Source organism: Rhea americana, unplaced genomic scaffold, assembly GCF_003343005.1.
Source record: "Rhea americana isolate MKP2758 unplaced genomic scaffold, rheAme1 scaffold_14, whole genome shotgun sequence".
Classification (NCBI taxonomy): Eukaryota; Metazoa; Chordata; class Aves; order Rheiformes; family Rheidae; genus Rhea; species Rhea americana.
The window spans coordinates 3,919,135-3,935,763 of NW_028185483.1; the positions used below are offsets into that span (position 1 = coordinate 3,919,135).

A 16,629-nucleotide genomic window follows, 5' to 3' on the forward strand; every position below is an offset into this window, starting at 1 on the left:
TTTTTTTTGAGAAATATGACTCCACTCCTGGCCTAACAACTTAAGCTGAAACATCAGCTCCAGAATATAAACAGACTCTGCTAAGTCATAAAATAGCTGATACTTGCATTCTGTCTACAAATCCATAAAACTAGCCCTGACCAGAGGGCCAAGAATTCATCGCAGTAATGAACAACTTTGTCACACAAGGTGAGCTCTCCAAGGCAGGGTGGCAACATCCCTGCATAAATACCCATGAAAAGAAGCCTCTTAGATCCGCCAGAGCTCTGCTAACCAACCTTTCTAGACCAACAGCCCCTGAAGCCAGTGGCTCCAGCTACACCCATCCATTTTTCTTCTCTGGCTGAGAGTGCCATGATCTCAGCAATTCCCTCCTCCGCGCTTTTACCTTCACATCAAGCCGCAGATATAAGTGCATCTCATGCAGAACAAATCTGAGAGAGGTTTCTGTGTTTCTTTGCTGGGTGTGAAAGGGTAAAACACACCCTCTCGTTGGACTGGTGGTGTCACAGGCTTTCAGCGGGTTGCACTTGCCAGGGCCTTTGTGCGTTGCCAGTCAATAAGATTCATTTGCGGTTGGAAGGGCCCCCGGGGGGGGCTTGCAGGAGAAAGGCCTTGGAGAGGGCATTTTGGCAGTTTGCATCCGATTGCACATAAAGCGCTCGAGGCTTCTCACAGCACATATATTTCACCACCTCAAAACAGCCTTGTAAACTCAGAACAGCCTTATAAACTCTCACAGGATCTTGCTGATAATGTCTGCAGTCCAAAAGCCACCTGCTACCCCTTTGCTGATTTTACAGCTCATGAGAAATGTCTTCTTATTCTCCCATTTGGGAAGCAGGCTCAGATGACAAAGCAGCAGTTCCTACCTCTCCAAAAATCTGGGAATGCTGCTAAATACGCATACACGTTCCCACTTCAGCCTTGCTTCAAGCACATTTGCACCATCTAACTCCACAAGAAAACATTCAACTACTGCAGCATTTCAGCAGCTTTCCCAGGTGGAAACTTGCCTGTGCCAAGCAAGCATGTAACATATTTGCTTGCCACCAAAAGGAGAACAGCCTGGGAGAATATGCCAGTGCAAACCCTAAAGACCTCCAGCTGAGCACAGACAGTACCACCAACACAAAACTGGTGCCATGGGTCTCCTGCCTCCTGCCATTCCTTCCCAACCGTTCAGCCCTCTGGAGAGGGCAGCCGGGCAGGGACACAAGGAGAGAGGAGGCGCTGTGCCATGGCATTGCCAGCTGGCCTCTGCTCCTGCGCTGTGAAGCTGCAGGCTCACATACAGCCCGGTCAAGCATAGGCTTTCGTTCCAAGTATCTCTGCACAGGTTGGATGAAAATTGGGCTACTTGTCCTCTCTTTAGCAAACCAAATGCTGCTTCTAACTTCAGGAGTCAGGTTGGAAGACTAAACTTTCCTTTTGCAATGTAGTCCTGCTGACGCATACACAGGCAAAATATGCAATTACTTTAATTTCTTCTTTAGTTTGACCCATTGGGAAATTTCAAACAACCATTACCATTTTGTTTTCATCTACTTGGACTACAGTCAGCTCTTGATAACAAAACATATAAAGTGATGAAGGGCCATAAAAGGCCATTAAATAATCTAATCATCTAAATTTACTATCCCTAGACATTCTGTTGCTGCTGGGTTTTTTGGCTTCCACTGCATGCTTTTCTGATTGTAATTCTAATATGTGCTATTGATGTCTATGCTAAGTTGTAGAAAGGATTTTTTTTCATTTATTACCAAGAAAAGCTCAGCTTAGACACAACATCTGGTTTACAAAGAGAATCCACATTTTCCTCTAATTTTCCAGCTGGAATGACTGAAGCAAAAGGAGGTCAGGCAACTCACTCACTCAATGCCAAAAAGAGTATTTGCAATGCCATAATACTGAGATTAAACACCCCAATAAACAAACATCCTGGGAACCTTTTCATTGCCTTTTTTTTAAACTACTAAAATACACTTCCTCTGTATGAATGCAAGCTGAGTGTATGACCATTATTGTATTTGATATCATATACCTGTAGCACAGTATCAGTGTTACAAATTCCTTTAATCTCTCTTCTAGTGCCCACGAATATCTTAGGCAATTAAGAAAGCAACTGCATACAGTAATTCATCATTTAGATCCTATAACGGAAAGTTAAATAATGGGATTCTGGATGACAGAGCCTAGGAATTCAAAACCAGATGGGAAAGAATATCATCTTATTTATCAAAGAAAGAATGAAGTATAAAATCCTGCTAATCAGATTTACATTAATCTAGTTTGGTATGTAGAAAAGAAAAAAATGACCTGCATCCTTTTGACCTTCCTTTTCTCTTACCTGATCTCTTGGGATACAGGAAGAAAAAAAATCAACAGTTTAATGCATAGCGCCAAGACCTGATACCATATTTCACACTCTGACATAACTTCCTGTGTATCAAAAGAGTTGTTCCACATTTCCATTCTGTTTCTAATTTCCCTTTGCTCATAAAATAAGACTAGAAAAGCTAGGACCATCTCATTCTGCTGTTAAGAGTCCAAACACAGCTCATTAGTGCATTGTTCTTAATACATTTGTAATCACCTAGATTAGCAAATGCCTCTTAAGATTTAGCTAGGGAACTGAAGATTTGTCTGGGAAAAAAACTGATAACTAACAACTGCTAATCCTAATTGATACTTGCAACAACTGTGCAGTCTTCAATATTACCAAAATAAGAAGATAAAAGTTTGGGAAAAAAGCAGAATGGGCAGTGGTGAGGATCCCAGAACGGGTATTTTGTGGGAGTCTGTGTAAAGTAATCAAACCTAATTATAGCCCCAATCTTGACAAAAAGAAATTTAGCATAACACACTCATTCTCTCCATTATACCAGCCTCGCAGCAAGGAACATCCAGCCAGCTGCTAAGGGTCCTCCTGTGCAAGGGAGCTACGATGCGTCAGCTGACTCTCAGCATTAAGACCCATGCACATGGGCAGTAAACTGCAACAAACGCAAAGTAATTCATGTTAGTGGAGACAATAAATTTCACATACTTGCAAATGTAAAAAGGAAGATAAAAACTACAATATTACTGTTTCAATTGTGAACAAACCTGAACATTCACCAAGATACTACAGGCTGAATTCCGGTTTATATAGGAGTGGTCATACTGGGTAAGAGGAAAGTTTATTGAATCCAGGTGTTTGCACCTGCAAGAATTTATAGGTGCCTAAGGAAACAAGTGCACAAGACATCGAGCAAGCACAGTATTTCTCCTGAATACGCTTCCAAACACAAGTAAGCACTAGGCCAAAGATGGTACTTTATTTAATAGCTCTCAGAGATTTTTCTTTCATGAATTCTCCTAGTCATTCTTTAAACCTCTGCAGATATTACAGATGGGGCAGGGGTGGCGGGAGGGAAATGCCAAGGAAATCCACAATTTAATTACTCATTCTGTGAAGTAAAGTTCCTTTTTCAAACCTGCCACCCACTACTTTCATCTGATGGTCCCTTCCTCTCTTGACAGAGGCGAGTGCAAGCAAAGTTGCACCTCTAACCGCTCCTGATTTTTCCAACTTCCATCGCACCTCCTCATAGCAGTTTCTCCAGGCTAAAGGCTCAATCTTTGTCTATATACTCAGAGTAACTTCCACACTTTGTTGATCCTTCTCATTCTTCTCTGTAATTTTGCCAGTTCCAGTATGTTTGTTTTGAATTGTGCATGGCATTAAAGCCCTCTCAAGAGGCTGCTACGGAAATCTGCTAGAAGAAAAGATCAAAAAGCAAAATTCACTTCTGACTTCTGAATGAGCTAAAAACAGGCACAGAACTGTGCTGTTCTTAACGGGGTATGGCTGCAATGCGAACCCAGGCCCTCGGAGGCAGAGCACCAAATCAGCAGTTCCGCTTCCTCACTTTCTCAAGCTGATTTTCTCTAACGGGGTGAAAGCGAGCCGGTATTCCTTCTCCCATTTCTCCCCACCCTCACCCCTTACTCCTTGTATGCAACATGCAAAGATAAGCTCTTGTACATTCAGTTATGAGCCTTACTATCAGAGACCTGAACACTGACAACCTAAGCCCATCCCAAGTTAGTTGAATTTTATTTTGGAGATTTTAGAGAGTTCCCCTCCCTCCCTCCCCCCAAAAAAAAGAAAAAAAAAAACACACTTTCTTCGTATAGAAATGGCTAGAACATCCTGATCCTTATTTCTGTTCAGCATCACTTGAGCTAGATACAAAAGAATTGGTCAGAAGATCAGAAGCTAAGAGGTTAACTTCTGATTTTCTACAGATACACCCTACAGCCAGGCATGAGCAACTGCCAGAAAAAGATGTGGATGGGAAGTAAAGCAGAGTTTGCTGCAATTCTTCCCCACTCAGTTCCTTGTTCTGCTTGAAAGACTGCAGACATGGTCTGACTCTGGGAGCAAATCCTTTGTGAAAATATTTCCAAGAAATCCAGTTGCATTTTAAAAGCATTTTACAAAAAGAAGTGCTCAATCACCAATTTTGGATGCTTTCTACAGCTCATGTAACTAAAAATTGCTTTGATTTTGTTTTAAAAAGGAAAGTTGGCAAGTACTCGGTATGTGCAAAAGCTTTTGGCAGCTTAAAAATATTGTGTAAAGAGAGTTCTCTGTGTAAGGTGGTACAAACTTATGTCAACTCATCTCAAACATTTCATTTGGACAGATCCTTTTTGGTAAACTCTTCAAGAACTGTCTTTTATAAAACAAAAATATTTCAGAATTACTTTTTAATAAACAATATTAAGAGTTTCATTCAGATTCAGAAAGGTTAAAACATACTGCTACATTACCAAACTCATAAGATCTGCTTTATCTTTTCTATAAAAATTTGAATTAAGCATAAGCTATTAAGAGTTTCTATTATTTCCAAAGAGTTCTTCAGTTCAAACTGTACTCATGGATTTTCTTTACATTTCCATACAACCTGGGACACTGTTCTGTGCTTGCACAACTATTTGAGGAACGAGCACTCTACCTGTCAAGACTGCTTTGCTGGGGGTTTCTAAACAAAAGTATTTTTGCTCGCTGTTACAGATGCACAAACACTGTGGTCACAACTCCTTCCCTAACTGACACCTTTGGTACACAGTGAGCAGAAACAAAATTGCAAGATAGAAGAGGCTAATTGTGATCAAGAACCACCAGATGCAGTGTGAACAACAAAACATAACTGTGACCAACATCTGAAAAGGTATTAATGAAAAGTCTGTACACGATTCCTATCAGGAAGCATTTTCTACTACTTTTACCGGATTTGAGGCATAGGTTGTTCTCCCTGTAATTGCCACGCACCTGCTGCTCTCGTACCCTTCAAGATCGTGTTACAGAGCTCACGTCTAACACGCATGAGCAGAGGCACCGAGCGACAGGCTTGACCTCTCATGTCACAGGCCAGTTAAACAGATAGCCTTCAAGTCTTGCTGTTGGGTTTTCTGTTAAGAAAACCAGCTATTCCTGCCCATACACAACATTTCACATAACTCCACCTCCTAACGGACTGCACCCCTTGGCGCAGGGGGTAAAAGCGCCCGAGAGCACGGCAGGAGCCAGCCCCAGAGCGCGAGCTCGGGCACCCACCGGCGGGCGGATGGACTGAGCGAGTGGCGGGGGCTCCTGGCTGGCTGCTTTTTCTGGGAAGCTCGAGGCAGATGAGAAGAGGCCCCTTAAGCATGTTTGGGACTGGTGTAAAGACAGAAATAGCGAAGGCACTGAAAGGAAAAACATGAAGATGGGATCTGTGACCACCACTCTTATTCTTTACTCTCAAGCCTCAAATATCAGGCCCAATTCCAGGCTCAGTTCCTCCCAAAAAAGTGTCCTCCTCTGCAATCCCACTAAGATCAGACCTGCTATAGAGAAAGCTGTACCACACGTTCGCACATAATTTACTAGTGGAAAAGACATCTCAACAGGAGAGCGGAGCATCTGGTTCCAGGAATTTACATTTCAGTAATTAATCACTTTACTGTAACATTTATCCTCTGAAAGACCTAATTTTAGCAGTTAAGTCACAACCTGTTGTTAACATCAGGGTAACACCATACTGTTACTGAAATGCCAAAGTTATGCCTGACTGATGATACTACGCTCAACTCTGAACATACTAGTTTCATAGCTAACCACTGGCTGATCCAGCAAGGCCACACACATTTTCTACTCTCCTTAACTTCAGGATTTCTCTCTCTCATTTTTTTTCCTTTTTTTCCCCCCTCTCTTAAAAGAGGCATGCAAGCAGCATAAAATTCTATTCCTGATCTGTTTTACTGCATTAAGTCAAACATTTCTTGTGCTGAATTTACATGAGTATTAACAGAGAACTGAATCTGGCTGTGTCATCTTCAAGCAAGTATCAATATTAATGAAAAGAAAATGAGCACAGAAGTTGACAGATGAGAAGTGAGGAAAAGCAAACACTAAAGGCATGAAGCGTTTGGTTCAGTTACTTCCATAAACTGTATTCAGAGAGATCCCTGAGGCACGAAAAAGTCTGACAAAAACATTACAATAGCTATTTTTCACTGAAAAATCATGCACACAAAATCTATTATGTTTTAAGCTAACCACAAATTGGCAATAATTATTAACAGACTGCAATTTTAAGAGTATCGTATTGCACACAAATTGTTTCTGTTTAGACAGAACATCACATTTTGTCCTAAAGGCACAAAGTTAGCAGAGAAAGAACATTTTTCCACTTTTAAATAATGTGTATTTTTATACATGTGTACAAAATGTTCACTTGTTATAATTTATTTATATTTATTTATAATTTACTTATATAGGCTGCTGAGTCTAAGCTAAGAGTCCCAGCAGAGCTGAAGTAAGTGACGCCCCGGGCCAGCGAAGGAATCAGTGCATCGAGTTTCTCTCTGCTTGGAGATGTGTGTACGTACATGCCACTACCACATCTCAGCGTAGGAGATTATGGTCCACACTCCGAGCTACCTTAGGCAGATCTCCCCCTGGGAATAGTGCCTCGAGATGATGGCAAACCCTTGTCACCCCAAACCCCCAAGGTACCGAACAGCAACATGCTCTTTGATGCTTAATGATAATCCTTTCTCCACCACGGTATTCCTCCCGCCAGTCACTAACTGGGGCTGGAAGACTTCATTACTCAAGGAAGCGACCCAAAGGCTAAAGGAGCAGGAAGCAGCTCTGGCATTTCCCAGACGCAGCCTTCCTCAGCAGCACACGCTGTGATGACACTGCGCCTGTTCCGGCGCTCCTGGAACAGCTGGACTGCAACCACCAGAGCTCGGTTACCCGAGGACTCTGGCAGAGAGTTCACTTGTCAGCTTCTACATTTTGCATAGTCACAAAAACAAAGCTGCCAGTTAGCACTAGCTGACAGGCTCAAATAAGCTGCTTAACCTCCGAGACGAATCCTTGGTTCTGCCCTTACTAGCCAACGCTGCACGAGAACCATTCGCCCGTGCTGGTGCTGTCGCTCTGCAGCTACAGGCAGCACGGCAGCCTGGAACAAGCTTTGATTCCGCCCGTGCTGACAGCAGTTAGACAGCCATGAAACGATAATGTCTTTCGGCGTGAGTTTGTGCCATACAGGAAATGCAATCTAGAAGTTGGACTCTCTTGAGAGTTTTTAGAAATCAGGTGGCAACTCTCCGGGGATCCAAGGCAAGAGATATGGTCACCAACGCTAGCCGCACCAAGTTTTGCGGTGACTACAGCACCTGCGCTTCGTTTTACACCGTGGACATGCTCACGGCACCTACTCCTCTGTTCCCCCTTTGGCCCCAGCCCCGAGCCCGCAGGCAGCGAGGCGGGCTCCCCATTTGGGAAGCGAGGGCCCAGGAGCCGTTACCAGGGCAGGGGAGCCCAAGTCGCTCCCGTGGTGCCACGCCACACGACCCACCGCGCTGGCCCAAAGCTGCTGGGAAGGCTGTGGAGCAACGGCGGCTTCTCTGCGTCGTTACAATCACGTCACTCTGGAGCGGAGTGGAGCAAAACAGGGAGGCAAAGGCTGTTTAGATTACAGTTGCAAGCAGAGAAGCTGCACAAAACCCAGTGTTGTTGCACTCCATTCAGATTTCCAGTCCATGTCCGATGGAGAGGGCTGCCAGGGGGCCAACACCAGAGCTGGATTGTCCCCCTTCGAGAAGAGGGGATGAGGGGGCAGAGGAGGTGGCATTAACACAGGGAGGGAGGACTAATACCCACTGTAAAACAAAAATAAAACTCTTGATAAGAGCAAGGAGGAGGGAAAAAACAGTATCAGTGAGAGTACCGCAGCGTGCCAACACAGAGCAGTGGTGACCAGCCTTTAAATAGCAAATCTTACAAAAGCGTAACAGCAGCGTGCCAATGCCTTTTGAGATGAGAAGAAACTGTATTTTCCACTTGGCTTCTCCATTTCTCGTCGCTGAACTCTTCCTTCCTCACCCACTGTCTTTGCTGCAACAGCTCCTCTCCCCCAGCAGCTTCCATTTTGGCAGCACTGTTGGCTGGCTGGGTGAGCGGCTCTCTTGGAAGGACCGGTCCCCTTTCCAGCACCCCTTCTCACCCCGTTACCTCTTATGGGGCATCACCATTTCCAAGCCAAATCAATACCTCTGCGCTCGCAGCCAAAGCCTGGTGACAGGTCCCAAACGCAGCCACTGGCACTAACCCTGAACAGCTCTACTCCATGGTCAGCAGGGGCAACGGAGCAAAACCAGCTCTGGAGATGGCTCTGGGTGCCAAGACCAGTGAAGGGTTAACGCCAGTGGGAGCAAGGGCTCAGGACTGGCATCAAAGCAGTTTTCCGAAGTACAGCTTTACTTTACGACTCCTTTAGAAGGGCAGAGCTGAGGAGCTGACCTGCACCAGCCCTGTTCCCAAGTGCCTTGGGCACCCTCTTGCCCAGGCATCCCTACGGGGCTCCCCTAAACTGTGGCCATGCTGCTGCTAAACAGGGTGATGCTTCTGCAACAGAGCCTGGGCAATGTGGGAGATGCTGCTCCTGCGCCCAGGTCTGGCTGCACCTGCGCTCCCAGCCCATGTAAGCACAGGTTAATGCAGCCCCTCGAGTCCCTTGGGCAGCATCACACTTTTGCGCGCTTGGACCTTACCAGTTCTGTGCAAATCTTTGATGCAGATGGCCAAAGCCAGATTTTTTTTTGTTTTGTGTCTCTCCTTTCCCTCTTGGCTTTAACCAAGTTATTTTAGCTTTCACTGCTCCATTTTTTCCTCTCCCAAGAAGCACTTTGAACATGCATCCTAGGAAGAATTATTGTGAAGTACAGAAAGCCACGTTAGTCTTCATGAAGTGCTGCCAATGGCTGCTACTCCCAAAAACTTTTCCCTGTTCCTTTAATTTATACCCTACTTCTCCAGGTTTGCACTGCCTACAAATAAATAGTTTGCTCCTTTCAAAAAACAATGCTCTTCTATAAGAGGATGTTTTCATCCCTTTTTACTGTTTTGAGTCCACACTCACTACAACTTCACATAAGAATTCAATTGACAGATTCATCATTATTTCATTCCATGTTTCACACATGCTCTACATGTTGCTGCACTAGTAATACAAAACCTTGTATTTCTAATCTGAGCAGTACTAGGGTCACATGGAGAAGATGATGCAAACAATAACAAGAGTCATCATATCTGCTGCCAAAATCAGTAAAAAGCAAACACAAACATATTTCAGGATAGCAGGACAACGCCGCTCTGAAGTGGCGAGGTGGACTCTGTCCCTCCTGCACCACTGTGCTGATTAAAGCTCGGAGACCCAAAGAACTGCAGTGGAGCACATCCACCAAAGGGACGGGGCTGACAGGTGTTATGAAACTATCAGCAGCCCTGCTGAATTTCAGGCACGAGAACGAACCCTGGAGAACCACTGTGAGAATCACTTTCTGAAGCAACTGTTTGCTTCTTTTTGTCTCTTTGCACTCTAACGTTATCCATCTATTCAAATACAGGCCTATTTCTATTCCTACTGAAGTCAAGAGCTAAAGCAGAAGTTAGTTGAGGTCCTAAGTGCGAAGCATAAAGTCAAACATGTTCGTTGCTGTTTTCAAATACACTTGAGATTGAAAGTTATGACTTGAGTGAGGAGAATAATATTTTGCATACTTCTTTTGATATTTACAGCCCTTAGTAACTTGGCTTTCCAAAGATGTTCCTCTCCTTCTCCAAGAGGGACTAATGGAAGGTGTTTCTCTTCAGAGTTAAATCTAATACTAACCTCCAAAAGCCACTGTGAGTCCTCCCTAAATGAGCAGATATGTACATTCATTTTATAAGTCATGAGTGTGAGACCTTGAAATGATTTTCAGAACTGCTACCTGTTAATGATGCTTAGGATGCAGATTTTTATTAGGTAAGTGTATACAGATGAGGAAATGAGTACACTGAAAATTAATCAATCTAGGAACATAAAACTAAAATACATGGGGCAACAAAGCTTAAGGAACACAATTCCAGATGCAAGTTTCAGCACTAGAGATGAGACACTTGCCAGGGAAGATTCTCGAGCCATACTTCTATCACTTCTTCTGCGTTTAGAAAGCTAAAATTCTATTATTCTCTGGCCTATATGCCAGAGAATTTGTCCTGTATCTGTGCAACAGGAGAGGTTATTCCATTTCTTTTGTAACTGAAAAGCATACAGAAAAAAAACTCTTTGCAAATTGTCTCTTTTCAGAGATGAAAAATGCAACAGACTAGGACTGTCATATTGCTGTGCTGAAGTTAGACAGTAGCATTTCAGTTGAAGTCACGGCATTTTTTTTGAAATTTAAAACATTTTGGCATGTGTTGTGTAGCAGGATACAAAGGGAAAAGAAGAATTGTATCCTCAACAAATATCATGCTTTGCTGTCATCTTCCACACAAATCTCTGCTGCAAGAGCTCATCATTGAGCACATGAAGAGACACAGAATGACCTGCTAGATAAAGCTCAACTTCTTTTCAAGCCACATGTTCCAAATGCAAAGCGCCATCCCAAGTGTTAGCATTCCCACTCCAAACACCAAACTACATAACCTCAAGTACCAGCTGCCTTTCCTTAGGCATCACCATCTCCTTTTTCTTGCAGAAAAAGCAGGTAGACATTTGCATTCACTTTACATTGTTTTTTAAATCTGACCTCCCCATATCATAGACTTATTCTGAGAACTAGGTCTTAAAGACACAACTTTATAGGTACAGAAAAGACTAAAATGGTCTAGGAAATGCAGAGCCACTGAATTTGACGATGATTCAACTTGTACACCTGGTTAGTGGACACAAGGATACTCATTTTGCTTGACTCTAGCAACTCCTAGGATTCTGTCCAAACCTAACAGAAAGATGACCCAAATACTTTGACAAATACTTAACAGTTTGGTCTTTTTTATATCTCTTCCCCATCCTATGGAACTAATCAAGATCTAAAAGCAATTATTGGTCTGTTTTGCCCAAGGATAAGCAGCAGAATTTTATGCTTTGTGATGGTGATTATTAGGTGGTCAGTAAGCAACAGTTGCCAGCTCTATGCTCAGGTTTTCTCCCTGTATTTCCCTGTGGTGTTCCTGCACCATCTCTGCCTTGGAGTGCCACCATCTGGAGCCAGGACCCTGCGGCACACCATTAGCTGTGTGCGCACTGCAAAGAAACACTGCTTCTGTTGTCACCGCCAGGCAAAAACAACAGGTAACTACCAGGATTGAAGATCACCACACTCAGTAACAAAAGATTGCCTTGGTTCAGGTGGCATGAGAAAGGCAACTAGAACTGTACAGAGCAATGACATTCCCCCCCTCATCACCACCTCCTCCTTCAAACCAGATTTTTCATGTTAAAAGAGCAAATTGACTTCTAACACCTTCCTCAATTTTTGATATCAGTGAACATGACTGGCAAAGGCATAACTCCTGGAAGAACTCCAAGGATGTTCCTCTCTCAGGACTGAGAGAGAAAAGGGGGCTAAAACTATAGAACTACATATCAGGGATACCTGACTAGAAGTACTGCAAGGCCGGCTGCTCTCCCCTGTCGTAGGATTGCTTTCCACATCATGGCAACATCAGTATTTTAGTTTTGAGTCATTAGGCAAGAAGACTTGAGACAACACAGCAGCACCTGAGGACTTAGAAGAGCCATTCAGAAAGAAGATATCATTTGCTTTCTGCAGTCGATACCAAATATTGATGCTCTCACTCAGGAGTACTTACCCAGTACCCCATGGGCTACAGAGAGATGGACCATCTCACCTAAAAGCATCAAGAGACAAAATGCTAGATCTGACAGCAGTCCCCACAGTAGCAGTCCTTGGCCACCTTACACCTACCAGTGGTAAGCATATTTCATATATACTGCATTTTAAGACTTTTTCTGCCTTTCTTCTTTGGGTACCTCAAACACCCACAACCATCAGGCTCAAAAACTTAGTAGTCTAGTTGGAATCAGTTTAACTCCTGAAAGCTGTGCAGTGTGAATAATGATACTTTGAAAGAAACACTCTTTTGCTCATCTATGTAACTGTCTCCACTATCCAATAGACTGAGGAGAAAATATATACTTTAGGACCATAATACATTTTTTTAATTAAAGTTCAGCAGTCTCTTGTCTTATGCTGCTCTTTCAAGCAAAATATGGAAGTCTACTGAAAACAGTACCTTCTATTTCTGCCCCCCCCCCCCAATGCTCTGTAGCCCTGCTTTGTTTTGAACTTTCCAGTGTTCTGCATCATTACTAAGCCTAACTGCAAAGCTTGATAGCAATGTGTTTTAGGTAGTTATACTCAACTGCTTCTAGTCTGCTTATAAATGAAAAAGTGCAGTAATGATGCACATCTAGAAGAGCAGGAAAAACAAAAACGAGGAGAAAGTTGTTTTTCTGAGTCTTCTACTGTATGGCAGCTTGCTAGCTACTTCCTCTGAAGCACGTGCCTGTATCTAAAGCAACCTGAAGTGATGTGGTGAATTGTTCCTCTTCCTCTTCTCCAAGGGAAGCAGTAGGGAGAAGATGGTCCCACCAAACTCCTGGAAGAGCACATTCTTTTGACAGGATAAACACCATGGCTTTAACTCTTGCCTTCGAGAACACATAGGGCCCCTGCTTCTTAGTACCACTACTACAACGGGTAGACTGATTTGCAGCGAGGAGGAAATCCTCGAGAGCCCAGCCCCATGAGGGAGCAGACTGCCATCTCAGGGGTGCTTGTCCCCTGAGGCATCCCCAGCTCTCCAGGTCCGTGGGCAGCTCTCCCAGTTCCTCCCAGGCCGCAGCAGCTCTGCAGCTGCTCTGAGACCCCTCACACAGATTTTACTGTGCAAAGAACCACAGCTCAAGCTGCTGGTAATATTTGGGTGTAGGGCATTGGTACATCATTACAGTGTAAGGACTCTACTTTTCTTCCAAGCAGCATAGCAAGTTTCACAGATGATCCATACTCTGACTTGCTGCAGTTCCTTGCAGACCCTCCTCATCTCATGATGCTCAGAAATGTACCAGCAGCAGGAAGACAATTATTTGTTTGAATGCCTTGGAGATGGTTTATTTAACCACCATATGAAGGGGAAAAAAAGGTTAGTTTTATGGATACTAGAATTAAAAGCAAAAGAGCCTTAATCACCAGCTTCACAATGATGAAATTTGTCTCCTTCCTTCCTGTGATGAGCAGCCATGACCCATGTGCTGGATGAGACCCTTGGCTGAGCATGAAAAGCACAGCTAGGATAGGATCCTAGCTACCATAGTTCTGGCATACTACTGCCAGATCTCATGACAGCTATTGAGTTGCCTAATGTTACCAACTCCTGCTTATATCCAAGTCACTGCGCTGTGTATTACAGCAAGGTGTCGGGAATACACTTAGGACGTAATTTAACATAACTTTAAAGGAAAGAGCTCTTTCTACCACTCAAATCACACGTGCAATTTCTTTGAGGTAAACCAGCAGAAATACTGTTGGCAATATTTTGATAATATTTTATGAAGATCATCACAGTACCAGATCATTGCCATCTACGAAGTAAAAACGTTACAATGCCATCACACCAACCCAAATCGCTTTAAGGGTCTGAAATCCTAGCTACACATATATTTGGCAAGTAAGAGCAGTAACTAAGTGTCTTCTTCATCCTGAAGCAGTGATTTATAAGGAACAGCCTTGTCACTCATGCCTAATAAACCTATCATGCTCATTTTATTTCAACCACAGGAAAAAAAAAGTTTCATTCAGAAGACAACGACACTCAGACTGAGTCTTCTGAGATTCCTCTCATTCATGAGGGGAGGAAACTCATGAAACTGGAAACTGGTGACCCAGCAAACGTTGTAGTGCTGCAAACAGTTTGTTGCAAAGATATATGGGAAAATTATTTGCATACAACTTGATACAAATTCCATCCGCATCCTGCCAGAAAGGAAAGGGCTTTTTTTTTTTTCTTTTTTTTTTTTTTAAAAAAATTGCTTGGTTGTTTTTTTTCCTCCAAGATGAACAGACTTAGTAAACAATTTCTAAGCTGTCTGTTATTCCAAATTCCCAGTCAGAAATAAAACATAACTGCATTATCCATTCTAATGCTTGCCCCATATCTTACAAATAGCAACAAAACCCATGAGCAAATTAAATAACAAAACATTTACTTTACACAGCCTGTGTGTAGCTCACAGCTTCAGATTAAAGTAATATTTCAGCTGTTTGACAACAAAGACAGCAGATCTACCAGGAGACTAATCTATGGTTGTAAATAGTCTATCAAACACTCTTTTTCACTGACTACATCGCTACGGAAGATAAGTCATACAACATCTGTAATAATCATTCTGTCAACCCTCTCAGCTGATTAAAGGATACTGTACCATAATGATGAGAGTTCTGGGTCTGCTCATTTCATCGTCGCTATCCAGCGGCAGAATTTCATGTGACAACTCCTCTCGCCGTCGCCGCCTGCAAATATGCGGACAGTTCCTCTGTACCACAGAACGAAAGGCTTGAAGCAGAACAATGCTGGCAGCACAGCCCATATCTGCATCCTGAAGCCTACAAAATAACTTCTATGTTTATGCTATGTTTGAAAAACAGTGGCTCCTTGTCCCTGAAAACAGCCTACAGTGCAGCTGCAGCCAGCTCACTCTCCAATCGCTTCCTCGACTCCTGATCATCTGATCACAACCAAATAGCTGGGATGCAGATAGAGGAAAGATTTGATCCACTGAAATGCACTCGCGCAGTATTAAGATCCCCCCCCCCCCCCCCCCCGGTCTGCCTCTGAATTCACATGAGAAAATGTGCTCTCTGTCTGGTACAATAAGCCTCCTCCCCTGATCCCGGTTTCATGGAAGCAAAAGCATTAACATTCCCGGCTCCAGAGAACCAGCTGTTCATTAAACACACACACAGGCAGCAGCAACAACTGGCAGGGCAGGATCAGCTTAAATGCCTTTTAAAAAAAGTCATGTGCAGCAAAATAATAGCAAACATCTGGAAAGTTACAAGCTGTCACTATCAGCATTGCTGTTTTTAAAATATTTTGCTTAGGGTGCTTTGCCACAGCAAAAGCTGGTTAAGCTCTCTGGGGGATTTGGGCTGCAACCTTTTCACTTCTTGCAGTTTTATGAAACACAGCAATCTCATCTGAGTTGTAAATGTAACAAGCTAGAGAAAAAAAAAAACTAGACTGCTTCATCCAGCTCATGTTAAAATAGTTGTGGTTCAATGAGAAACAGCAGTGTTCAGCCCTGAAACGCCTTTCAATAGCACAGTTGTTGTGTGTTCCCACACACGCATTTCTTCTGCGGAGTAATGCATTTTTACATCTATACAGGAGGCATGCGACGAGACGGGTCTCTGCTAACAGGGTCTCACACTGAAACAAAACATTGATGACCTTCTACGAACAGCAACAGCAAAGCGTTTAGTGTTTCATCAACCAGGATCCGGGCAGAGAAACGAAGCTGCAGGCGGTTGTGGCAACAACTTTGCGTCCTGGCTCCTGCCCCACCAGCCCTTCAAAAAGCAGTTAGAGGTGCTTCAAAAAAATCACATGATTAACCTGGAACCACAGCAAGGGCTAATGCTATATGGCCTTGGATAATAGCACTTGAGAGGAAGTTCACACTAAAAATATCTACAGAAAATGGATCTCTCTTACACATCAGGAAAACTAAGAATTTCCAAGAGGGTTTCCAGAGAAGCTGCTCTTAAACTAATACGTGTAACTTTATTATACATGCATTGAAAAAGCATATTTACCCTGTATATAATGCTCTGCTTCCTAACGAAGGCTGTAAGTTTTGTCATCCATTCCCACCGGGGCATAAGCAACCCTCTAATGTCCATTAATGTGGTCTTTGCAAATAATACTCCTTCTTACATTACGAATCAGCAATCGCACTGAAAACGTGCCATGGAAATGTTCTGCTCTGGGTTTGATTAGAGTTTAATTGCCTAGCGATCTGGCAAGAGGCAGCATCGTTTTAATTAAACCATTTGCCAGAAGAGCTCAGCATGCCCTTTAAAAGCCACACGCTCCTTGCCAGTAATTTCTCGCCTTTGCTCCTTTGGAGTAAACCGCTTTGAGCGTGTAAGGCACGCGGCACAAGCTCGCGCGCAGCCGCGCGGGTGCCCGTGCGCGGCGCTCCCCCGGGGCCAGCGCGCCCG

At 43.5% G+C, this 16,629-nt stretch overlaps 1 protein-coding gene across 7 annotated transcripts in view; it reads right to left on the reverse strand.

Moving 5' to 3' along the window:
* Positions 1 to 15,202, reverse strand: part of DOCK10 (dedicator of cytokinesis 10) — a 130,542-nt gene extending 115,340 nt beyond the window's left edge. For all 7 annotated transcript variants that reach the window (XM_085298588.1, XM_085298587.1, XM_085298590.1 and 4 more), the window contains exon 1: positions 14,829 to 15,202. In XM_085298588.1, coding sequence (XP_085154714.1) covers positions 14,829 to 14,993 — 165 coding nt within the window. In that variant the 5' untranslated portion in view covers positions 14,994 to 15,202. The remainder of the gene's footprint in view (positions 1 to 14,828) is intronic.
* Positions 15,203 to 16,629: the final 1,427 nt, after the last annotated feature.